Source organism: Brienomyrus brachyistius, chromosome 2 (assembly GCF_023856365.1).
Source record: "Brienomyrus brachyistius isolate T26 chromosome 2, BBRACH_0.4, whole genome shotgun sequence".
Lineage (NCBI taxonomy): Eukaryota > Metazoa > Chordata > Actinopteri > Osteoglossiformes > Mormyridae > Brienomyrus > Brienomyrus brachyistius.
Window position 1 is genome coordinate 25,324,134 of NC_064534.1, and position 26,794 is coordinate 25,350,927.

General features: G+C 38.3%; 1 protein-coding gene across 1 annotated transcript in view; it reads left to right on the plus strand.

Moving 5' to 3' along the window:
* The first annotated feature begins 4,377 nt into the window (after positions 1–4,377).
* The window catches only part of LOC125725646 (EGF-like repeat and discoidin I-like domain-containing protein 3), an 80,645-nt gene continuing 58,228 nt past the window's right edge, over positions 4,378–26,794 (plus strand). The window contains exons 1-2 of the mRNA XM_049002517.1: positions 4,378–4,709; positions 21,595–21,669. Coding sequence (XP_048858474.1) covers positions 4,646–4,709; positions 21,595–21,669 — 139 coding nt within the window. The 5' untranslated portion in view covers positions 4,378–4,645. The remainder of the gene's footprint in view (positions 4,710–21,594; positions 21,670–26,794) is intronic.

A 26,794-nucleotide genomic window follows, 5' to 3' on the forward strand; every position in this document is an offset into this window, starting at 1 on the left:
TGTTTCCTGAAAAATTTTGTTTCCCAGTATGGGAACATTGGGATCTTTTTACAGGGAAATACATACCTCCAGTCCATTAACTTTTAATGATATACAGGATAGCACTGTAGCAAATGAGTCACAGGCTGTCGGAAAAGTTTGGGCTGAGATTCTACAGAAAAATGATTTGTATGCCTTTATGAAGATGGCTGGGTGCTTAAGTAGTGATAACAATGGACTTCTATGTTCCTCAACTATCTACTCAAATGATGCAAGCATATGTACAATTTCCAATGAAAATTTCAAGTTTTGTCACAATTGTACACTGTGCCTTTCCAACTACATCCAACACTGTGCTTAAAAGGAACTGAATAATACAAAGCGAAACAAAATAATACATAAAAAGAGTTTATTTATAATAATAAATATGCATAAGACAGCAATAAAATAAGATTGCAGAATAAGATAAAAATAGGAAGCAATGGTATCTCCATGCAAAATGGGAATTATTTCCTTGCCAGACATATGATGAGTAATGCTTTGTGAATGAAATACTGTAAGGATTATATTACTACTGGAAATGTAGTTTATCTATGATATTAGTATTGGAATATACATTTACATCCTGGCCAACAATTTGAATGAAGGCCATATAAATTATCTTTATGCATAAAGTGTTACACATCAAGATGATTTATAAAGTGAATAATGAATTATGATTGATTTAAAATGAGCTTTTTAAAACTTTCAGCCTTCTCTAAGGAAACTTAATCTGGTTTGGAGAGACATTAAATTAGTCTCGAGCTTAGATGTCAAATGTGAGGGTTGAAGCTTGGCGGCATACTAACTTAGTGGTCAGCGTTGTCGCCTCATGCCTCCAGGGTGGTGGGTTTCACTTCTGCTTTAAGTTGTGGGCGTCTATACTTTTTGCTTATTTGTGTGGGTTTTCTTTGGGTTAATCTGGTTTTCTCTTGGATTCCAAAAACTTGCAATTGATTGAATCAGTGTCTCTGCATTTCCCATTGTGTATGAATCTGCCTGTTGCTGTGTACCATGCTTTGTTCCATAGGTTGCAAGCCAATTCGCATATATAAGTGGTTATGCAAAATGAGTAGAGATCGAGACATAGTTCCGTTATTAATCTTTAGCATAAAAACCAAGATTCAGTTCAACTACAAATTTGGCCCACCTACTCCCTTAATGCTTTGTAATGAAGTCTGAATGTTGCTTAATGGTTTCATATTTAAATTTTGATACTCACAGGTAATTTTTACTAGTTTGTCTCTGTACAGCAGCTCCTTGGGAGAAACACAAGCAAATGCATGATGAGGCAGAGGATTTCAGCTTGAGGAGATGTGTGTGATGGCTCCACAGTGACCAGGGATGTAAAAAGTACTTAGGATTTGATGACTGGAATACAGTGCTTTGCCAAAATATACCCCTTTAAAAGTATTGATTTGGAGTCAGTCAAGAAAAAGCACACTCTCACCTCCTGGACTATGATATCATACACAATATTTTCGATGTTATTTCACAAAATGCATGATTACAAACTCCATCAAAATTCATTTGAGGTGGTAAATCAGGCACTTGTTTTTTTAATCCGAGGTAATGTCCACATCGCATACCAAATATTGATATATACCTTATATTTTTGAGCATAAAACACAATTTTAGTCTTTTGGACAAAGAAGTTCTCAGCCAATTGATGAGGGAACATAAGTAGATAAGTAGCTAGAGAAGAGTGTGATTATGTTGAGTGGGTTGTGTGCCACAACTGGGGAAAATCTAGGCTCTCTTAAAGCTAGAGGTTTTGTGGATAATTTCAGCAGGACTGCGCATATATGTGTATATATATATAAATTTTGTGACGGTAACAGAAAAACAGTTCAAGCTAAAAATACTATGATAGCTTGATTCAACATTATTTCCAACCTCAGTATAACTTGAAATTGTAGGTTTCTATTCTCCATGATTAGTCCAGCTGTATTAAGAAATATGCCGATGTCTTTAGTTCACAGATAATTCCTGTTAGAGAATATTTCAGGTTTTCTTCTACTTTAAGTCTACTTTAAATGTATACATTTAAAAAAATAAAGTCTGATCATCAGCACTATGCAATATATGAGTTTTTAAATGTAGAAAAAAGTGTACTGGTCACTGACTGTGATTGACAAACCCTTAGCAGACAGTTTTTAAACACCACAGAAAGTATGAACTCAAAAATTACTACCACAGTGAATCAGTACTTCTGTGACCTAGTCTCACAAAGTTCAAATTTATGATAGAACTGTTTGCAAATTGGAAGGATCAAAGACCAATGCAAAAAGATACATAACTTGGTATAATGAGCACAAACTGTGGACCAGATACACAGGGGGGTAACTAGAAATTTTGGGTCCTTTACAAACTTAAGCCCCTCAAACAAGGGTGGTGGGAGGTGGACCCACGTGATAAATGTTACTGAGCAGATGTATAATGTATCTTGGGTGTCTCATATTTATTGTATCAAGAGGCTCCTGTAAAGTCCTGGGACCCCCAAGTCTGTCAGGGTATCCATGCCCCTCCAAGGCACCTGTTCCCACAGTGTTAAACAAGGTAGCAAATCTATAATGATATGGGAAGCCATCTTTATTAGGTCTACAAATTCCTCTGCATGATTGTATGACAACTGAGTAATATGAGCCTAGGTACAGCTTAGGGTATGAACTCCGTGACCTCATAATGTTCCCCTGTAACAAGATGATAGCACCCTCGAATACACTACTGAACAAATTCAATCAGGGTGTTTGTATGAAACCCCAGAATGAACTTAAATGCTTTCCATCTATAATAACAAGACTAAACATCTTTGAACTTTATTATTTGTGCAGTGCAAGATCAATAGGCAGACTCCCACACTGGGAAACAAAATTTACAACATTGGTTGATCAATCACCCCAGCTCCAACAATCTTAGAGTCAAGAATTCCGAGCCGATAAGTCAAGAAATCTGACCATGGTGAACTGCGATTGGTATTGGATGGCTGTTGCCCTTTGCTGTCACCATCTCCAGCATCCCTTAAAAAACTAGAGGCTTTTCTTCTTGGGACAAAAATGATTATTTGTGGATGGATGGATGGATGGATGGATGGATGGATGTAAGATCTGGGACTGCTGGGAGGGTGAATGAGAAGTTTATTAGCACCCTGTTTTGTATTGAAGTGATTGGTAGATGAACGGATAGAAAGACACATGCTCTGCTATAGAACAATTAGTTAATGGTATTATTTTATATTAAAGCATCTTGCATTATTCCACATTTTTCAAGAGCTTCATGATCAATGCAACCATAATTAGGCAGTACCTGCAAGTAGGTGTCATCACCTCTTTCTGTCCTGCATATTATAAATATGCTACATTATAATTACCTCCAGTCTTCCATTCCTTTCCAGTTCTTAAATCAAAATGACTTTTACTACTTTTACTTACATGAAAGCATAAAATGGAAGCATAGTGAAAAACTGAAATATGTCTCTTTTTATCTGTTTAACTACTTCCCACAATTCCTGAATCTGTCTCTTTAAAATAACCATTGCTGCATCCACCCTGCCTCACAAACAGCTCTTTGTCAAAAACTCAGTGCATACTTGGCAGCAGATGTAATGCATTACAGTATTGCAAAATGCCATTTTATTTGTTTGCTTTCTAAGTGAGAGGAAGGCATGCACATTTTGATTTGTCTATGTTAACATATGTTTTAGTTCAGTACACATTAAGACCCGCAATGGGTTGACACCCCATCCTGGTTTGATCTCTGCATTGTGCCCCAAACTCCGGACCCCCGCAACCTTGAATAGGACAAGCGATCACAGAAAGTAGATGAACAGACACACATTAAGATACTATGGTTTATTTTGGATACCACTGCTGTTTTGCTTTTCTGCTAAGGAATTGAAGAAATACTTTTCAGCCATATACAATGTAACATAACAATTGTTTTGAAAGACCTTTTTTTTTTTACTGTGGTAGTGCATATTTGGAAAATTCATCCCATCCAGGGTGTACCTCAGGTTTGTGCCTGTCCTTGGGATCGGCTCAGGTCCCACTTAGGACACTCACCTTCCCTCCACAGTTCTATATAGCAGTACAGAAGCATTCCTGTGTACTTATTCTGTTTTAATTTTCATCCGTTTTAAAGGTTTTCTGTTGCCTTTTCCTAGTGACTACAATCCTGAGCAATAAAATCATCTTGGCCCATCCCAGCTAGATTCCACGTTGTTATGTATTGGCAGTGCTAACATGTGTGGGGAGGAGCAGAGGTTGCCTTTATCAGCAAAACAGCGCCCCGATTGGTGTTCCGCCTCCGTCTGCTTACAGCTCTCTCTCTCTCTCTCTCTCTCTCTCTCTCTCTGTGTTTGCATGTAGAATAAGATCCACATCCCACAAGCTCACATTCCCTCCGTTATTAGGCTATTACTGCGGTTAAGCGATCAGGGCAGAAAAGCTCAACCCTTAAAACATTCAGCATTGTAGGCAGAATTGTTTTTTCTTTGAAAAAACGACTTGCAAAGGTCAGCTCTGTGGATACTGTTATTTATTACTGCAGTTAACCATACGGAACTAAAGTTTTATTATTGTTTTATTGTTATTTTCTATAATCGTGGATCATATACCTGTAAAAGAGGATGGGACTGTTATACGTATTCATCGCCCTTTTCGTAAGCGCGTCTGTCCCACAGCAAGGAAAAGGTGAGTATAAGAGCAGCTCAGCAGTTGATGGGTTTATATATGAGCGTCAGTAAATCTGCGAGCGGCTTATGATGTTACCGCTCTGCTGGGTTAAGACTCCTGTGTTACTTTAACGCAGTAAAGTAGGTTAAAGTAAACCTTTTTTGATCTTCTATAACAAATAGAAATGTAGAGAAACGTAACATGATAATATGTGTGCCTTCGAGTATGCAGTTATTCTCAATGGAAACGAGAGTTTAATAACGATTAACTGCAACAATAATATGCCTAATAATAAAAATAATATATATAAAAACGTATGGTAACCTGATGAAAATTACGTTTTTTGTGTTCTACGCTTTCTTTTTGATGGCAGGTGGCTATTTTTATAACTGAATTTAAATAATATATATTGCCGTTTGATTACTTTCGAAACGCAGTTTTGTAAATGCCACACGAGTTGCGCACCTGTGAAGCTGCTTTGCTCTGCGTTATTACTTTTCTATGGGATACGTAAGAACATACGTAATATATAACCCAAATAGAGTATTTTTAATCTTTGAGAACAAGTAAAAATAAACATAATGTGCTCGTAGTTCAAACTAACTTGAATGTAATTTTTCGATGCACTGCCTTTGGTTGCGCTTTATTTATTTGTTTTTCCTTCATTGCAAAGTGAATCATTAAAGGGAGCACGCGTAAATTATTCCTGGTTCAACTGATTTGTGTCCGACGAATCTTCAGCATATTATTCAAATTTGTGGAATAAACCCAATACAAATTATAATGCGTATAACGTGACGCCTCAACTAGTTTTACAACCTAATTATGTATAAAGACTTTCGCTGGATTCGTGGAGTGCAGAGTGTATTTCTGGTTTTGTAATGCAGTTCTGATTTCAGTTTAAAAAGTTGTACAGGTAATGGTTGCAAAACGTGATGATGAAATGATGAATAGAATTATTTTTACTACTTTACAGTTTTGACATACATTTGAGAAGGGATTCTCTGCACCGTTACAGTACAACCTTCAAAATATAACGCATACAAGCGGATTAACCATCTGATGCAAATATCTGACTGCTTAGGTTAGGGAATCAAACTCCAGGTTGTAATCCAAGGAGTGACGTCACCGTTGTAATGAATTTACACATACTGGTTAAGGTCTGCTTTATTTATGTGATACAAATCTATCAAAATGACACTTATGTAGTTTATCAGCAGATATTATGGTGTTTAATCCCAGTAGGGTATTTCGTTTCTTACAGTTACTGTGTGAAATCACAAAATTTAAAATAGGATAAATGCTTCGACTAAATAAGACTAATAGTACAGTAACAGCAAATATGATGACATCTATTTTGAAGTTGCAGGCCTACGTTAGTGACACAAAATATAACTGCAAAGAATTTTTAGTTAGGTTTTCAGCCACATAATACTTTTATACCTTGTTGTACACCGTACACCTTGCTGGTTTGCCATTATCTATGATTACAGAATAAAAATCAGACGTTAAAGGAAATCAGCCTCATATTGCCAGGCCTACCCTATTATGTCTAGTAATTACCAATTGCCCTGCCCTGATTGCCGTCATGCCCTGCACCTGTGTTTTCCCCTCTATATGAAAGGGCTTAGGCCCTGGCTGATGAGTCGAGTGTTTGTTGTGAGTAGTAGTGTCTTTGTCTTCTTTGTTATCCCAATCATCTTATTAATCAACCTTGTATATTGTTTAATAAACCTTCTGTACTCACATCTGCATCCCAATCTCCCGACACCCGTGCGAAGCCTCTTTATGGCTGAATGCTCGACTTCATATCAAAGGAGTCAGCCTTGGCGCCCTGTTCCATCCTGTCCCGGCTTCAACCCTCTCTCTAGTCTTGGTCTCCCCCAGTCCAGTCCTGTTCTCCATCCTGTCTTGTCTCCTTTTGTGTTTATAAGTCCTACTTCCTCAGGCCAGTAATCCAGGGACTTCAGGTGGATGCCAACTGTGTGCCAACCGGTTTGTGGCACCTATAGCGGGGTGCCTGCTAGGGATGAGAATTCTAGTCATTTTTAGTGCTTGAGTACATAACGGTATGGTGAAATGACTGTAAAATAATATCTCAGTATTTTAGGAATATTTATCGATATTTGATATACTGTATGCAGCTCTGGAAAAAAATAAGAGACCACTCCATTTTTTAAAAAGAAAGTCTGCATTGTTTAATCCTGGTTCAGCTGGCGGAAGGCTATGCTGAGCAGCAGGTTGCTTCCAGGCTCAAAATTTGTAAGACAGCAGTACACAAGAACAATGTGAAGCAGGAGACACTGGGAATGACAAAAAAAACAGCCAGGCAGAGAGCAGAAGAGACTTTCTTATGGCAGGGAGAACTATCAAGTTGTCTAGCAGTGCCTCATGAATCAGAGGATGACAACAAGTGACCTTCAAAAGAATGGGAAACATTTAGTGGTATGATGTGCAATGTTAGGACAACTTCGTAACAGGCTCCTAGAAGTAGGGCTGAAGTCCCATAAAGCAATGAAGAAGCCCTTCATTAATGAGAAACAGAGAAGAGCCAGGTTGGAGCGTACAAACAATTGTATATTTTACACAGAAGCATACCCACAAATTGAGAAATGAGTGAAACTAAAAATGTTGCTGTGGTTTCTTAATTTTTTATTCAGAGCTAAATATTGTTATTGTTATGTTTTTTTTTTAAAGGCAGGGCAGATAGTCAGAATGAAACATGGTTTATTTGTGTATGTTAATTTTTTTACACATTATTATATGGAGAAAAAATAAATTAACTAAATATCCAAGTGCCTGAAATGTAAACAGATTTTTCAAGTGTTAAACTGTTAGATTGTTCAGTTAAATGTTTATATTCAAAATTGGACATTATTTTTTCAGTGCTGTTTTGTACCTCCGCTGAGCTGTTTCACATGACTCTCTGAAATGAATGAACGAAGAAATGAAAGAATGAATGAATGAACCATAACCAAGTTGTTCAAAAGTTAAATGTATGGAGTGAAATTGAAGCCACATAGCACTGCAAACAAAAGTGTGTACCAAAAGCGTGTAGGCCTATATATTGCAAACAAAACGAATATATTTAGAGATTTTTCTTTTCTTTGCCAAATTTTTTCAATATATATTTCTTGTGATAGTTCTTTTTACCTTTCACTTTTTTCGGTACTCATTTTTCTTCAGGGAATGTGTGTTTCCCTTTGCGTTGTATTTTTCTTTGCGTTTCAGTATCCTGGCCTCTTTTTGACACAGTGTGGGTAGGTAGGGGGTGTCTACCTACCCATTCCTTACTGCCTGCCTGATTTGTACTTCACACATGGGCAGCTTTTTTGAGCATGCGTACACTGCATTTTCTGGCAGTGCCCATGCATACACTGCATTTCCTGGCAGTGCCCACGCATACACTGCATTTTATGTTCTGGCACTGCCTGACCTGTTCATCCTGCTATTTTATGGCGAAACCATATTATCTACATATTTTACTATAAATAAATAAAATACATGTAGTGATACATAAACAAAGCCATTATGTATGGAAAAATGTATGGAATATAAGATACATTGTATGTTTTATCAGTTAGCACTACCTGACAGGGTGAAACCAGTCCTGCAGTAATTGGGGGGTGGGATGGATTGCGGAAAGAGAGAGTTGGGGGGTTAGATAACATGCTAATAGTGGCTGCACACTTCAAATAATATAAATGGAATCAACTTTGCTTCATAAATACGATGTTGTATGGGCGTCATATGTGTGATCACCATGGACCTCAGGCGGAGGACAACCGGGTACTGACCAGATCGTGCTGCCTGGAATGGAGTGTCCTCCAGGCAGCAAAATCCTGAGTCCCCCGTTCTCAGTCCTGTCTCCAGTCTCCCTTCACCTGTTCCTGGCCATTTTGTGACGAATATGGATAATCTGCAAATGTAGCTTAAGTATAAGCTGTGTGCCTTGGGGTTTGTGTGCATGTAATATAATCATTTAATGCATAAAAAATGGAAACGGGAAGGAAAATAAATCCCTCCATCTTCCAACTGTCTTGTCCTGGGTCATGGGGAGGTCTGGACCTTATCCCAGGCAGCATAGGGCACAGGGAAGGTTTTCACGCCAGGCAGGATGTCAGTCCTTCCCAGGGCTCTCTCACACACACACATACACACACACACACACACACACACACACAAATGTTGGGAAATTTAGAAACATCAGTTCACCTGACTACATGGAAGGGAAAGAAGATGGGAATACCCTGAGGGAACATGGATATCAGGGGAAAAGTATGCAAAATTCACACACATAGAGTGGGGGGAGGGATTTGAAACCTCAGCCCTAGAGCTGTGAAGCACTAAAAAAGATTAAAATTTGAATCTTATTTGATTTGCACACGTACTGTTTGTTTTGTATGTGAGACAAATGCATGACATCTGTTCTCTGTTCATGTTCTAAACCTGTCCACCAGTTGAAAATTCTTCACATGTTGAAAGAATTTTTTTTTTTTTACATTAAAAAAGTCACTTTATATACAGTCCACCCTTCTGCATTGCGACTTTCCCCATCACTGTTTCTGATACATTGCGGGACTGGCATAAGAAATTAAATGGTAAATTAAATGGTTTAAATTAATTATTAAAAAGTTTTTATGAGACAACACGAGGAGGCCAGCAGACGGCGAAACTTGCATATATTGCAAATAATTTAACAGATTATTTGTGTGTAATTGCAAATGTGAGCCATCTGTTAACAACTCTGCAGGTCGCAAATTGACACTTTAAGGATGGTGACAAGAACAATAATTAACAGTAATTATTAGTTAATTTATCTAAGGAGATTCTACGGACAGGGTGGTGCATGAGTATTACTGTAGCCTCCAGGGTTGTGGGTTCGATTTCTGTACCTAACTTAGTGTGTTGGGAGTTTGCACATTTTCCCAATATCTGAGTAAATTTCCATTGGGTGCATTTATTTTCTCCAACTGTCCAAGAATGTACATTTAGGTGAGTTTCTACTTATATATTGCCCAGTGTACATTTATGCATGCCATGTTTATGGACTGGGTTCTTCTTCAGGATGTATCCCTGCTTTTGTTCCTAAAGCTGTCTGGGGTAGGGTTAGGGTTCAGGTCCCCTCAGGAGTTAAATGGATGGATACATATTTAGTTCTTGTTCAGCATTTATTATGAAAGTACGAATTTAAGGTACCAATTTAATACATTGTTAGCTGGTGGAATGCAAGAAACAGCATAGTGTTGTTACCATATATATATATACACAAAATATCTGTGACCCCAAATGAGATTAAGCGGTTCCTGAAATTGGATGGGTGGATGGCCTGTGCCCCTTGTTCCTGGGATAGGCACTGGTGACCCCATTTGGGTTTAAGGAGTTATGGTGATGGATGGATGGGAAAAAAGTTTTAGTTATATTTTGCTTAGTTATATATTTTAGTTTTGTTTATATATATATTTGCCAATAGTCACCAGTTAACAAAGTTTTCATTTTAATTAGTTTCATAGCTGTTTTAACTGGTTTTGTAGTCCTGGATGTCCTACAAATTCTCATTTTATTTGCTTGTGATCCCTCTTATTATGGCACATGACAGGCTAATTTGGGTCTGTTCTCTAATAAATATGTACTCTATACAGGACTGGAAAATAATGGAGTAAATTTACTCATTAATGGAGTAGTTATTAAAGTAAAAAGGAAAAAGTACTACACATTCAAATCTATTGATTTTACAAAAAGCAGTCTATACTTTTAAAAATCACTGTTTACTGGTTTAAAACTGTATTGCACAGTGCAGAGTTACAGTGCATAACAATATGGAAAACTGAGTCACAAAAAGATAAATGGATTTTTTTTTTATTCGCAAAATCGAATGTTTATAACTTGGTCACAGATGGAAACCACTACAGTGCCAATTGCGATGCCTGTTCTAATATCTGTAATCAGCAATATCAGACTAGTAATTTGGTGACGGTATCTGACAGTCACTAACCAGCAATTGTCACCTTTGTCTGAAATGTAGGTTACATACAAAGCAAGATAAGAGAGTGATTTATAAGAGATTTACAATTTGACTTTCAGTTCAGCCATCTAGCGTATGTTTCCAACACCTCCCCAAGAACTTCTACGACAACGTAATACTTTCGGTGGTTGTTCACAGTGTAGAAAGTTTGTGAACCACTGCTTTAGATGGCCTGTGACATGTTTTTAAATTATAATTAAAATCAGACCACCAATCGATCATTTTTGATCATCACAATCAATCAGCACCACCAACCCTTGTCCCCTTTTGTTGTGAAAATAAAAAGCTCCCTTAAATACAACCAGGGAATATCTTCTGCCGCATCTTCTGATGACTGATCCAAAATAGTCTGGTTTTGAAGTCTAACTCTAGGTCACTGAGGTACAACTTCCATGGTCCTTTTTGATAGCTGAATGCATGTTATAACAACAGTGACCTGTGTCCACTGCTTGTTTGCACATTTGCATGTGTGCTGTATTCTTAGTTGGCAATAAATTTTCAGTGTACATTCCCACATCTGCTGACTGACAGTTGAAAAATATCAACTAGAAACATACAGAACCGTGACAGGTATTGTGCAGCTTTAGAAAGGAATGACAGGATACAGGGAAATCAAATACAGGGAAACTATTTATATTATTTACAGGGTTGGCACTGGTCCAACGTGCTGCGCTGCCTCATGGGTACCTCCAGTGGTACAATATTATAATAAGAAAAAATAGCATGTTTCATGGATGTAGTGCTTTATGCTGTTTGGGGTAGGCACTAGGCCACCCAGTGACCCTGTAATGGATAAACAGTTGGAATAGATAGAATATTGTTTTGACATTTGGGGGAAAAAAAACTAGGCTTTGATAGTGTACTAATGCAATGCTACTGGACAGGCAGCAACATGGGTGTAGAGTCCTTAGACCCCAGGAGTTCTTCCTGGATATGGAACCTCCACATCAACCCTGGGATTATGCCGTCAATCTGCTTCCTGGAACCATTATTTCTATTTGTCAGATTTATGCTCAACATATTTTCCATGCTAGAGTCTCAGGAAGCACTGGACCATGATTTCATCCGTCCATCCATCTCCTTCACCTACTACTGACAGCTCCTTCATTGTGGAAAAGAAAGATGCCATTTTTTTTTATCTTGTATTGAGTATCGTTGCCTGAATAACATTATAGTGAAATATTGTTACTCAGTAACTCTGGTTCCTGGGGTCCTCGGGCAACTTAGTGAAAGCCTAGACCTGCGAAGTCCTAACTTGATGTGAATGCACAAAGGGAGGGCAGTCTTATGGTCTTTTCTGCACCTTTGTTCTTCCAGGCCTTCATCAGTGGGGTTCTGCCTGCGTGCCATTGGGAAATCCGTCATTGTCTATTAGGCCTGCATGATGTGTAATGTTAATATTAACATTGCGTGCTATGCATATGCAGTTGTCACATTGCAAGAACGTGATAATCAACCGGGTTAAGATCCTCATTTTCATTAAGTTAGAGAAATGTGAATCTCTGAAACTCTACTATATGTGGAATTTTCAATGAAGGAGTACGAACAGACTTTCTAAATGTGGGAGCAGTGAAATATTGGCTTGTGAGTGTTAAGGTTTTACAGAGAATTCTAATGTTTGCTGACTAGTGTTCTGATTTTTACAGATTTATCCTTTTTCAGTTCTTTTGCAAAACAGCTCACGGACCTATTAATGGGAGGTTCTCGCAGGCTCATTTGGAGTAAAGATGCTGACAAGGACGTCAGGGAGTTGAAGAATAGATCCACTTGTGCTCTTGGCCCCTTGATGCAATCTGTCATGGATGTAGATGTTTCCAGCTCGGCAGTGGGGGTAGAATTGACCCAATGGCTGGGTGAGCCACCTAAGTTGCATAATATAAGCATTTTTGTAGGAACCCCTTACCATTAAGCTGGCCTTTTAGGGGTGACAGCCAGATGTGTTGTGAGCCTGGGGGATTTGGGGCTAAAGCCTCAGAATAATCTGAAGGAGTCCCAAATGATTTATTTAGCTCTGATATTTTAACAACCATGTTGTCAGTTTCAGAACCGTCGCCCATATGACATTTACTGATGCTGTGTGATGCTGATGCTTTTGTGGGGGGAAACCAGAGAACCTCGTGTGCAAATGCCACACAAATAGGGGCTGACACTTAAATCCTGGTCCCAGAGTCGTGAGGCAGAAGTACTAACCACTGTGTTGCTATGCCTCCCTCTACCAAGCAACCAAAACCCCAAGGCCCATATTCCACATAGGCAATGATTTTGTTGTGGATTTCCCCTGCTCTTAGGGATTGACTTCTATGCTTGTGGCATTGGATGGATTCTCTAAGGGATGTTGGCTAGTTCCATAAAAGGGCTACCCACTGCATTTGAGATTGCAGAGCTTCTGTTTTACTGTGTCTTTTAGACACTTGGACTGCAGGAGTTGATTAAGGTCTTGAGTTTATTTCTCAGGCCTGTTTGGATACCACCGTCAGACCAGAAATAAGTCAATCCACAAGCCTGACCCGATTGCAGTGTATTTTAAGGTTATAATCCACCCCCGTGTGCATACAAGATGGATGAATGGTCCAAAGCTCAGTGAGGAACTCTGGTTAGCTACCCATGGGTGTATCCAGTGTGCTGTGAGGCGAGAATTATAATGCAGACCTGTGCTGACGTCCTGCTCCTCAGTACCACCCCAGTCTGGAAGTCCAGTAGTCCAGTCAAGGTCTGTTTCAGGCTCTCATCAAAAAATTTAATTCACAGTTCACTGGCCTTTTCCCTATAGTTTGATAGATTAACTGTGTCCTACCACCTTAGATTACCTTCTACTTATGCAGTCAGTGCCGTTCTCGACTCCTGACATCACCAGGGACTGGGAGGGATACAGACTGGAGGAATGCTCTTGGGTTCAAACGTAAGATTTCTTGGATCCCACCCTTATTGAAGAGTTCCATTATTCCTATCCTGCCTTGCTTCTCACCCGTTATGAGACCCATATGCTTTGGGATTGTGTGCCCCCTACAGGGGAAGGAGTGTTCTGTAATATCATCCTCGATGCCCTCCGCACTTAACTGTGAAAATTTAAACCCCTGTGCCTATTCTGCAGTTGTTCGTCGTGATTCTTATTTCTTAGTTACAGCATACAGTTCCTGTTTTTTTGGTGTGTATCACTTTCTTTATGTATGTGTGATGTAAAACGTAATGTTTATTGCTTGTTTTGAGCCTGATCAACAAAAGCCTGCCTTAAGACTCTGAGTGCTTGAGTACTGGATCTTGGAAATAAAATGCTTGGATAAATTAAATGCATATGTGGTAGATATCTTTCATTATCACAACGGTACAGCTCAACAAAGCTCAAATCCTTTACATTTTAGTTATGAGATCACCCTTGTGGGTTGATATCCAGCCATACTTCCACAGAGAAATGTTTGCTCCATCCTCAGTATATTTTTTGTCATTTTTGATGGACCTCTATTTATTATGCATGTATACAGTGTAGATAAAGAATTTCTGTTTATAAAAATATTGCTACTGTTCTACAAAAATATTACGCCGCGATAGCTCGTTCGGTGGATTGACGTAACTGCTTCACTTGAAAACACTATTTTTTTTTTTTGGCAGGTTTCAGCATGCTACACTTTGAGACAAATATCTTTCAACTTTTCTGCCCTTTAAGTACCAAAGTCATCTTCTAACCATGAAATCATTCGCTTTCTTGTTTAGTCAGTTTCAAGTTCCCTTGACATGAATGGGAAATAGCATGAAGGCTCCAGACTCCATGACAGTTCCTGTCAAGACCTCAATTACATCCCGGAGTTCCTAATTTCTATGATTTGTCTGGATGCCTGCTGTTTTGTCTGTCCTTGACACTTTGAACACAATAAGGTCAAAATTTGTATGAAGTCAGTCCATAAAAATATGAATTAGTCCTCCTTATCTTAAATACAGTAAATATATAATAAACTATAAGGGTATCTGCTGATAACACTTAAGGTGCAAACATTCGCCTCACATCTATGTGAGTTTTGGGTTCCAGTCTTGTCTCGGATCTTTGTTGAATATGATTCATAGGCTAATTGGTGTCTATAAATTCTCTAAAGTGTGGAACGGGTTGTGTGAGTGCTTGTATGTGTATGTGCCTGTGATGTAGGGCTTACCAAGGCTCCTGGCCTCCTGTGACCTTTACTGGGATAAGTAGTTAGAGGATGGGATGGACACCTAAAGAGTTTAATAATATTCTCTAGAAGAATGCAAATAGAATGTTTCCAGTGATATTTTCATTTATTAATGTGCTTTTCTGTTATTGAAAAACAGAATTGCAAGAAACTGTAATGTTTGGATGAATCTATTGACATTGTAATTAAGGCCTGTATTTTGTGCACCTACATCTGTTCCACAACAAAGCATGTTCAGTACTTCATGAGTATATATTCCACTGTAACCTTTGTTACCAAATTGCCCTTAGGTGTGCATGTGTGTGTGTGTGTGGATGGTGTGTGAGTGTGCCCTGTGATGGGTTGGTGCCCCATCCTGGGTTGTTCACTGCCTTGCACCCTTAGCCCCTGGGATGGTGTTCAGACCCCCCACAACCCTGATTAGGATTTACGGTTACAGACATTGGATAGATGATTGTCATGTTTATCTGAATTTACGCAGCCTTTGTTTTGAGTGCTTCTTTAGGTTTGCCGGTCTTTCTGTTATGTTTTTCATATCCTCTTAAATGTTAATGTAGACCAAATAAGCCTAATGATGTCCAACAACCTTCAACTCTCCACTTTGTCCCCAAATATATAGCTCAATTTTAAAATTATGCCTTCATGATTTATAATATGTCTGATTGATGCATTTTAAATCTTTGCTCAAGGATTTCAGCTCTCGACGTGTATAACCATGGTGACATCTGTGCATGACATCACTCAACTATGATGTGCAGCTGTATCAGGGATGTACACAGGATATTAAAAGTATCTCAGGAAATTCCCTAGACTGTATGCTAGAGATTCACTGCCTTAATTCAATTTTCAAAAGTCACTTGAGAAATTTGGATGTTATTCAGTGGTGCTTACTAATCTGAAAATTTCCTACTTTCGTATGAAATAAGCACACATTTCTTAAATGCATCACAATTATGAGGTAATTGTACGGTAAAGTTGTACTAAGCCCTTCGATATAAGTTTCAGAAGGACTACTATAAACCAGTTCATGCACAGTTTTGGATTGGCGTGCATAATGAACATTGGTTTTCATACATGATCATAGCATGTTGAGCAGCTGAAGAGGTTTAATGTTATGTTGAGAACCAGAGGATATTCGGAATAACGAATGCGTTTTTTTTTTTCTGTTCCAACTGTGTATGGGTGGCTAAGTGGAATGTTTCCAGTGCAGATGGTCTTTGTCACAGATAACGGATAATCCCCTGTGAGGAGTACAGATGGTGAAGTCATAAGTCGTAAAGGGGGGGTATGATATCCCCACCTGCATATACTAGCTTGTGCTCCCCACCCTGTCACTGATTACAAAAATCTAAATGAACAGTAGCCACAACCTGTACTGCTATATTCAGGGGCGTTGGAATGAGTCTGACAGGGGATATGTATCCAAATTTGGCTTAATTCACCCCCCCATAAAAAGACCTTTGTGTTTACTGTATATTATTCAATTCTGCCATCCCCCCCATGTCAAACTTTCTATTATGCCGTTGATTATATTATTGCTTTGGGTTCTTCTGTTCAAACTTCTCTTCTGTACATGATTGATATACAACATTCACGGTTGAGTACACACCTTAGTTTTGGGTTCAAGGTTTGGTGCGATTTTGGTATAGCAGGAAAACAATTTGTTTTGGAATTTTTTTTATTAAGAGTGCAAAGACAGTTAAGAAGAGTTGTAAACCCATTAAAAGGCAGTGTATCTGTCAATGTATCTGAATAACAAGACAGTTATTTGTGCATTATAAAAATAAGTAAAAAAAAAAAAAGATTCTAAATGAAGACTGCATCATAACAATCAATGAACTAAATCCTGTTTAAATCCCTTATTCTTTACTATCAAGTACAGCCATATATATCCAAAGCAACAAACATCTGGTTATATTTTCCTGGCAAAAGTGCCTTAAATGCTGTGAAGAGGCTAACTTGCAGAGGCTGTTTCTGCCCTGCTGTAGTCATTCACACATTCAGATGCTGATGTCTCAAATGAGTTAGCATGTTGGATCTGTTTCCCAAAACTACTCTTATCAACTGTTCTCTTCAGTGTTGGTGAGAATAACTGGAAACCAGAATATTCCCAAACCGCCGATATAAGTGGTGTGGGAGGGTTTTTCAGCTCTCACTTTACCAGTATGACTGACTGTAACTAGCATTAGCCATAACCAACTCAGTTAGGATAATTTTTCCCTGTTCAACATCTACTTGTGAATTTAGATTATGCCCATGTCAATAAATGTATGTATTCATTTCATTGTGCATTCCTAACCAAAAATGAATTACCTTAAGACACAGGATGAATATGTGTACCGTTGTAGCCCTAATATATAAGTATCTTAATAATCCCCAAGAAGTGCCTCAGTACACAAGTCACAAGGTGGTGAAAAATGTTTACCATGGGAAAAGTACAGGGGTTATTCTTAAACTTCACATGGTTTAATTTGATCAAACAACAGCTTTGAGTACTTTCTTGAATCAGTTTTACATGTGCACTTGAATCCTCAACCCATATCACAAATCCTCAGGGTCCTGTGCTGGAACCTTATTTTAGTCTCTTATAATTTTAACCTCATTATTTTGATCGCGTATCTCAGGTTACACAACACTTAGTTCCGACCAAGAAATCTGATTGGACAAGAGGCGTTCTATCAGCACTCTGACATTTCACATCAGCTGCATCCCTCCACTTTACAGGTGTATCTAAAAACCGTTACATATGCCTCATGTCCACCAACACGGAGCCTGTGCTGGGCCGGTTCTTGCTCTTTGAGAACCTGCCTGCATTTCCACTGGTTTCAAAAATGAACGTAGGCAGAACTGATCGTAAAATAAAGGTTCATATGTATTCCATTTTGTTGGATTTATTTTTATCTGTTTCGGATTTTAAGTTTTTATAAGCTGCTGAACTGAAAAATGATGTTTTCAAAAGTATGACTTGTTCCACTCTCTATTGCCTGTATCCACTTTTGTGTTCATAAAGGCTCCCCTGTCTGTGTGTAGAAGTGAGTTTATTCTCGCTCGTTATGTTAGTGCTTTTAAAGATCATGCAATGAGTCTGCTAATAAATGAACTTTACTGTCCACCTCATGATCTCCCCAATTTGCTACTCCAAACTGTCATATGAAAGCAGTAACATAGTCAAAATCATGTGGTTGTGTTCCAGTATATCACGGCTGTGATTGTCTTCAGCAGTCAGCCTGTGGCCGAATCACAGCCGTGATATATCAGAGTACAACCGCACTCCTTCTCATATGTTATTGTTTAATTATGATGATATATGTCCTGGTAGATTGAATCGCTGCTGTTGACGCTATTGTTTCTGCAATGTCATATCTTTCCTTGCCATCAGTATTATGAGGTACTTAAACTTGTCCATTCTTACCCCTTGCCAAAAAGGAGCAACCCACTCTTTTCTAAGCGAGTACCATGGAATGAGATATGGAGGTGCTGATTTTCATCCAGGCCAATTCTCACTCCTTTCCAACTTACAAAAAAGCATGTCTCAGTCATCGCATTCAGATGAGGCCGCAAGGATGACATAATTTGCCAAAAGCAGAGGTTCTGCCACTCCTACAAAGTACATTTCCAGCCTTAGCTTAGACTTAGTATATTGTGAATGAATTCTGAATGAATTTGACACTCAGAGTTTAAGTGGTGCATGATACTAAGTATCTCCTGCTAATAATGAAAATTCTTTTGCACTCAATTACCCTCAACAGGAAATGTAGAAGATAAGTGAAAATGATATTTACCAACAACGAAACACAGATTTGTATTAGGTAAATGAAATATCTCTTTTTTCATTGCTCAGTTGCAGTGTTCAATTACATATATTTCAGATATTTAGTCTCAGTCAATTTTTGAACAATGAGCATAAGTTTTCTAAATTATTATATTTATTATTTTCGTATGCACTCCTAATCTTAATTTGTGCCATGGGAATAAATATGCTGAATAACATAGAATCAAAAAAATGTATTTTTGTTAGCAAACACAATGATTAGATTGATATTCACAGTGTCACTTTCTGTATTAATTTGCATGCTCTGAACGTCTGCTCTGGCATTTCCGTTTGAGCTTGTTACTGTGTTTTTATCTGTCGAATTTTGTCTGGAAGTCCTTCAGGTTCATTGGGAAATGTAACTTAAGTTTTTCTTAAGACTGTTTTTTTTCTCAGAGAAACAATACTTCAACATAGTGGTGAGATTAATTCAATTCAATTTATTTATATAGCGCTTTTAGTAGCAGTCATTGTAACACTGCACTTTACATGTAACCGGCCTGAACCCCACCAAGCAAGTCTGAGGCGACAGTAGCAATGAAAACTCCCTCTAGCAGGAAGAAACCTTGAGAGGAACCTAGACTCGGAAGGGGACCCCGTCCTCCTCTGGGTGACCGGGGAGCATGAAACTGTATTGACGTTAATTTCAGTCCATATAGATTTAAAAGTCCCAGTTGGTTTCATGTGATTATCTCCAAGGACTGCAGGTGAGGGTTCAAGCAGTGTAGTGTCGGCTCAGGATCAGCTCGGAAGAGAGAAGATGGAGAAGAGTTATTGCCCTACACCTAACCTAACCTCCGGCAGGACTAAAGTAACTATGGCAGCCTGGCTAAAAGAGAGAAGGAAGCACAGACATGAGGGTTTCCAGGGGTTTTGGCATCAAGCCAAACTACCGTCCACAGCTTAAGTGATCAGCGAAAGTGGCAGGACGACAGCACCGATCCCCCCTTTCACCTTTAATCTCAAATGACCATGAACCTCCAGATTATCATTCACCTTAAAAAAAGGGGATTTTACTATCCAAAGGACTGGCTAAAGAGGTATGTCTTAAGCCTTGACTTAAAAGCAGAGATTGTAGATAGCACTCTGGACCACAGGTTATTAGTAAGTTGTTCAATCAGCCAATCACTGCACGGTAATTATACCACTTATGGAATTTGAAGTCTCATTTCTTCCACACCTACCTGATACTATGGGGAAAACAGTATAATCCTTGTTTTCATACAATATGTGTTAGCTTTGGGTGTCTTGAGGTTTAATCTACAAAGTTTGTTATTGATTCATTTTCATCGATTGCTTCATTAACAGTTTACATAATGTTTGCGAAATAATAGAATCCCATGCCTTTGGATTTCACTTTGGATTTAATTTACTTTATGCTAAAGTGTTCCAAAATGCTAAAGTATTTTTAGCAAAAAGGCCTCCAGACTGTTAATGCTGATACATTAAGCTAGGCTTTCGTGTTTCCTGACATTACGTGACCACTAACCACTCCAGACATTCCATTGTGGTGTGTATTAATGCTTCTTTTGCAGATGGCACAATGAACTTGAGCTTTGGGCTGAAGATGATTCAGCTGAACTAGCAAAGGATCAGCTTTTGGGGTTTGGGGTTTTTTCCTCAGTGAAATATTTATGGTTTATGTAGCTTTTGGCATTAAAAATGTGAAAATATCCAGATGCTTGGCGACTGTTTGCTGTCATTTATAAACTCTTGAGCCATACTGGTAGTAGTATTAGCAGTATTTAAGAAAAGCTCACATATTTCGATACATATGAATATCATTCTTTGCAGTTTTTTCCTTTGTCATGTATTTAGTATTTTATATGTGTCACACATTGGTTACTTGGCCATATTTTTCATATTTGGATGTAAATATATCACTCAAAAAAACTTCTTGTACTGTGTGTGTGTTGTCAACAATCATGACTAAGTGAGATGTTTACAAATGCAGTTCTTTTTCTTGCACAATGCAGTTATTCATAAACCAGTCTACTTTTTATAATTTTTTATGCACTTAGCTTTTGACAGGACAGTATTATACTGCAATGTTCAGTGTTGGTTGTATTTACATTTGGAAGAATTATGTTATCTGGTTTTGATAGGTACCCCTTTCTCAAATGTTTCATGGAAACACTGATCACATAAAACAATATTAGAAAAAAAAAAGTTCGGAACATTGCAAACCTGTACTGCAAGAAGAAATCTTGCAGCAGTTGGAAAATTTTCTGTCAGAGAGAGAATTTGTTGGGAATAAAAGCCTGAAAATTACTGTCTGATCTTGTGGTGGTTCTGTTGTGTGCGACACCCCTCCCCCATCCCCTCTGTGACCAGAAGCCAAAACGATCATAGTGGTTTTCGATTTAAATGTTGCTGTGTACAGCATAGACAGCAATGGTAATGGAAACGTTTTAAAATCTTGTATAATACTTTGGAGGTTATCTTTTCTTATGTGGAGTATAAAAAGTAAAAACGAAAAATTCATACTATTTCTGGGGCTTTTTGGGTTTGCTGTCACATTAATACACATTTGACACTTTTCAAGGACTCGTTTTTAGGTGATTTCTCAAGAATGTACATTCTTAATACAAACTGCATGTATATCTGAAAACTATATATATTTATAAGTCCTCAATACACTTCTAAATGTTTGCAATGTTTAAAGTAACACATGAAAGGAAACTATCCGTCTTCCAACTCCTCCTCTAGTACAGGACTGTGGGGTGAAATAGGTTTTTGCTGTCATAAATTTTTTATTATGAATGTATTGATCTTTAGGAATATAAATATTTCACCAGGAAGGTTAACCTGTTATTTTATGCTATTCTGTCCCCTGGTAAATGAGGAACCCCTCGTCATTTATTTAATGGTGGTAGCAAAGGGGTTTTATCTCTTATATTTTTGCAGGGGAAGACTGCCAAACAGATGCAAGTGAGACCAAGGGCCCCTGCTTCATGTCGGTAGCTGATGAAGCTTTTGTATGTGAGTATTTTGTTGGTTTCTATTTCTGTGAAGGTGGATAAACAGAGAATATGGAAGCCCCAATCAATGGCATAAGTATCCCCAGTCTATCCTATCATTACTCCCCCAGAAGCTTGAAATCTTATAATCTTATCTTCTGCAGCTGACCTCCCATCCTTACATGACTTAGCATACGTTTCCATTCTGTTTATAGATAAATCCTTGTTCTTAAGTTAATATTAGTGGTTAGTGCTGTCAGCACAAATGTAATCACAGCAAATGTCAGCAGTAGGATAGTGTTCTGTCTCCCATACAATATTTAGATGCCACTTATGTTACGGATAGCAGATGTATGTCTTTTCAGATATTTAGTTACTCCTTCTGACATCCTGTTGACAATATCACACAAGACATGTGACTACCTCTATGATCTATAAAAAATTATATGAAAGTTTTCGTTATTGAATTATAATTTCTAATTAAAATGGGTGTTGCAGGTTATACTCCAGATACATTGGCTGATATTGACACCCAGTATACTGATAGTGTCATAACAGGGATATTTGTTATATATATTTTACATATGTTATATGTCTTTTCATGAAGGCATTTATTATTATTGTTCAAAAAAAATATACAAACTCGGACAAAAGCATACAGGTTGGAGGCAAATCCATAACCATCCCATGCAGGAGCACAGCAAGCCGGAGGAGTGCATTCCTCTCACTCACAGATAATCTCTGACCTCTGACAATTTAGGCAAGTTTTACATGTGCACTAAATAAACTATGAAGACACTGATACACAGAGACACTGTACAATAGCATCACTTGTAAACTTTATCGCTAGTTAGTATAAGACCCGTTTTTAAAGTTTGTCAGTTTAGAAAATTAAATAGTTTGAATGCATTGAGAAGATTGCATGTTTAAACGGATTTATGCATCCATTTAACTGCTTATCCTGGTCAGGGGCCTGGAGAGAGGGGTTAATGTGGACTGGACTGTTTTGGATGGCATTCTGGCACCTTCAGTTAATAAAGTTTTGTACGTAATTATGTCAAGCACGTTCAGTTTTCGTGTGCTGCAGCCTGGCTTTCCTTCCAGCTGAGCCATCGAAATACTCAACAAATCAGAGAGAAATGTCACCCCACAGCCCCACCCCCACGCTCAATTCACGACCTTTTTTCCTTCTTGCCAGTGGGTTCTTACATGCAGATAAACTACTGGTCACGATACTAACTAGCTACACAAGGGGAGTGAGTGTAGAATGGTAATTTCAAATGGAAAAGTGTTTAAACAGAGCTCAACAAACATCACCAAACGCACAAGCTGTTTTACGTGCGGCTGACATTTTGGCTAGCACTTTGCCTAGCTTAGCTAGAGTGAGATTCGACCCCCTTTGTAAGGCCCTCACACATTTTCATACTTTGCCCAATTTAGTCATTCCTTCATTTGAAGTGCATGTCTTTTGCAGACTGCTGGACGTAACTGGAGTAATTAGAATAAATAGAAGCAAGCTTGGGGAGAACTTGCTAACTCAAAAACAAAGAGGAAGATGAATCCATTACGTTGGAGGTGTCAGGACACCACACCGCCCACCGAACCATTTATAGCCCATGATCAGACTTTTCATTAGACATAGTTTGTGGTAGTCTGCGTGAAAAGAAAGATTATAATTGCTAGATAAAAGGATTATCGGCCACGTCAAATGTTAATAAACAAAATTAGCAGTGACACGTGATCTTTCACTTAAAGTTCAAAGAACAATCTTATTTTGCCACATATTTAAGCCTTAAACAGGCAAGTAAAATGTTAAACAGCTTAAACAGGCAAGTAAAATGTTGGTTACAAATTTTATAGCCACTTGCTGACAAATCATTGCAGTCAAAAAATATGCATTTATTTGAAAATAGGGTATTTATGGTCTAATGAAAAAAATTAAGTGCTAGATAAATTAACAGCAATATTGACATTTAAGAATTTGCAAAATGTTTTAAACTGCCATAAGTGCATTTGATACGATGACTATTTCTGCATTGCCTTGCATGATGCAATGTGACTGACCCAGTAACTGTGATTACCTGATGTATGCAGTAGTCCTCCTGTATCTGGGGGTGACGCGTTCTAAGACCTTCCTTGGTTGGCTGAAATTGCGGATGCTGGGGGCCCATCCACACAACTCGTCTATAAAGCCGTGACACACTGGCTGCATGGCATGTGTGTTGTAGCTGTGGAAAGTATTAATTTCATTTCAACGCCAGTGTTAACGAGTTATAGCAGCCACAGTGCCTGCGTGCGACACGCATCCCAGGTGTGGCTTACACCTCCTGGCAGAGGCTTGTCATCTAGTATGTTGGAGTGGCGTCTAATTTTTCTGTGTGTGATAAGTGTGATGATCGCGTTTGCGGGAAGCGGCGATCGTGCGGACAGGCGTGAAAGGAGCAGGCAGACAGGCAAATACGGGGCAAAACTAGGGGTTTAATCAAGGGACTGGGAGAGGGAAACATCGAACGCCAACTAACATCAATGACAGACAAAGGACTGAAATACACAGGACTGATTGAAAATAATCAGACACAGATGGGTACAATCGGGAAAGAACACGTGAGTAATCTGGGGGGCGTGGCACACAGGAGGATCGTACGAGCTGGACGTGACAATAAGTGGTTCTCAGCAGAAATTTATCTAAAAGATGCGTTCATATTCATTCTGACATCATACCAGCAAAATTGCGTAACTGACACCTATCATTATAGTTTCAGTGTCTAGGCTACATGTCATAGACATGAAAAAATATAAATATTAATTATTTTAATCATTTTCCAACTGCAGGTTATTGGAGGAGAAAGTTGAGGCTACGTGTGTAGCAGAAAATTCAAATATAGGCTATAATTATATTAATTTGATAAGAACAGTAGGTGAAGCACAGTTTTCAGATGAGCGCACACTTCTTAACTGTCTGTCTAAACTAAACATAAATTAAATTTATATTTTAATGAAGTGAAATATTCTATTATCTGGTTTGTAGTAGCAGCACTGCAGCAGCAACGTGACAGAGGTGACAATTTCAGGTCCAGAAAGTAAAAATCCAGACCATGATTTACTTTCAACCAACCAGATGAGGATGAGTACTCTGTGACTGTGACTCTTTATGCGCAACTGGTTGGTTGAAAGTAAATCATGGTCTGGATTTTTACTTTCTGGACCTGAAATTGCCACCTCTGTAATGTGGGCAGTGTGGACAAATGCGCAGATCTGCGCCGCAGCCGTGATCCACACACCACAGAGCTGTCCTGGGCCTTACATGATTTTTGTGCATACATATGGCAAAGGTTCATTTGATAAATTATGGACAGTAATACAATAGCAACATTAAATACAGTAATAAGTATACTGTACATTATTATACAGTACTGTACAGTAGTATACTCTCGATTGAAAGGGATTCTGTCATTATTGCCTAATTCTCAAGAGACAAGCAATGAAAAAATGTATCAAGGGCAATGAATATCATTCTTTTTATATATTTTATGATACATACACTGCAATAACAGGGCAATGAATGTGATCAGCGAAAACACTAGAGGCAGACTGGACTGGACTGGAGTTCTGCTGAGAGGCGTGGGTTTGGGGACAAAGGGAGAAGAGGCATGAGGCAGATTTCACCATGTTACAGCCTGTATTCACTTGGTATGGTTTGAAACTTAAGAACCGTTTATTTCTGGAATTTTCCTTTTTTTTCGTATTAATCGGGTGCCGGTAAACCATGTGTAACTGTAACCGAAGTTACTGAAATCGTGGATACAGGGGTATTTTTCCCACTGTATTTGTATGTTTTTTGCCCCTCCGTGACCATTACAATAATTCATCAATGATGTATAGCTTCTGCCTTGGATACATTTTAACCTCAGGCAACATATAATAAAATAGGGTATATATGCAAAAAAGTAATAAACTCATACTGTATAGTTTGACATACTTTGTTGATGAAACAATGCAATTTTTAAATTTTGAGTTTAAATTATGTGATATTTGGTAAAGTGCAATTGTTTAATTTCTTGCCACATGGGCTAAGAGTGAGTCCAACAACAATGAATGCAATTGTCTTAAAGAGTGTTTACAGAGCTCATGTAAAAACATGGCGGTAAACTTCAGGAAGAGAGGACTGATAGAAAACTGTAGAAACTGCTTGAGATTCAACTGCAACTTGAGATTGAGTTGAAATGCTCCCAAACTTTTCATAGTTTCTGCCATTTTCTACCACCTTTTTCTTCATTTCATTCCATTCAAGTGTTTTATCAAGTTATTAACCTTTATTTGAAAGGTGGCTGAGAGAATCAGGTAGTGCTAATTACAGCTCTGGAAAAAATGAGACCATTCTATATACTTTTTTTAAATCAGCTTTTTAAAATCCTCATTTAATCCTTGTTTTGCTTGTAGAAGGCTCTACTCTGAGGCTGTTTCCAGGCTCAAAAAGGTTCTAAGACAGCAGTACACAAGAACAAGGTGAAGCAGGAGACACTGGGAATGACCAGAAACCAGCCAGATAAAGGGCAGAAATGACTTTGTAATGCCAGAGATGACCGTCAACTTATCCGGTAGTGCCATGTTGAAGTTGAAGGATGACTGCAAGTGACCTTCAAAAATGGGAAACGTTAAGTGGCGTATTGAGCAATTCATAACAGTCTCCTTGAAGCAGGTCTGCAGACCCATAAAGCAAGGAAGAAGTCCTTCATCAATCAGAAGCAGGGAAGAGGCAGGCTGGAGTTAGCAAAAAGATGTATGTTTTATACAGGCACAAACCCATTGAGAAATGCGTGAAACTGAAATTTTTTCGGTGGTCTCCTAATTTTTTCCAAAGCAGTATATGCATCACAGAAAACTTAAAAAATTGCTCAGAGCGTTCATTAAAAGGTTCTAGACTAGTCATTCAGCAAAATTCTTATTCTGTGCACTAACGATGGCATGGTAAAAATATGAATATCTTAAAATATCCATAAACTAGGGGACCTAACTGCTAGGAACTAATTATGCTAGCATCATCTGATTACTAGCCCACAGATTACTGGTTATAGTGTGTATTGCCATATTTCAAAATATAATTTGAATATGATTTTTTGTATGGCGGAGATCCTAAGTCAGGGAAT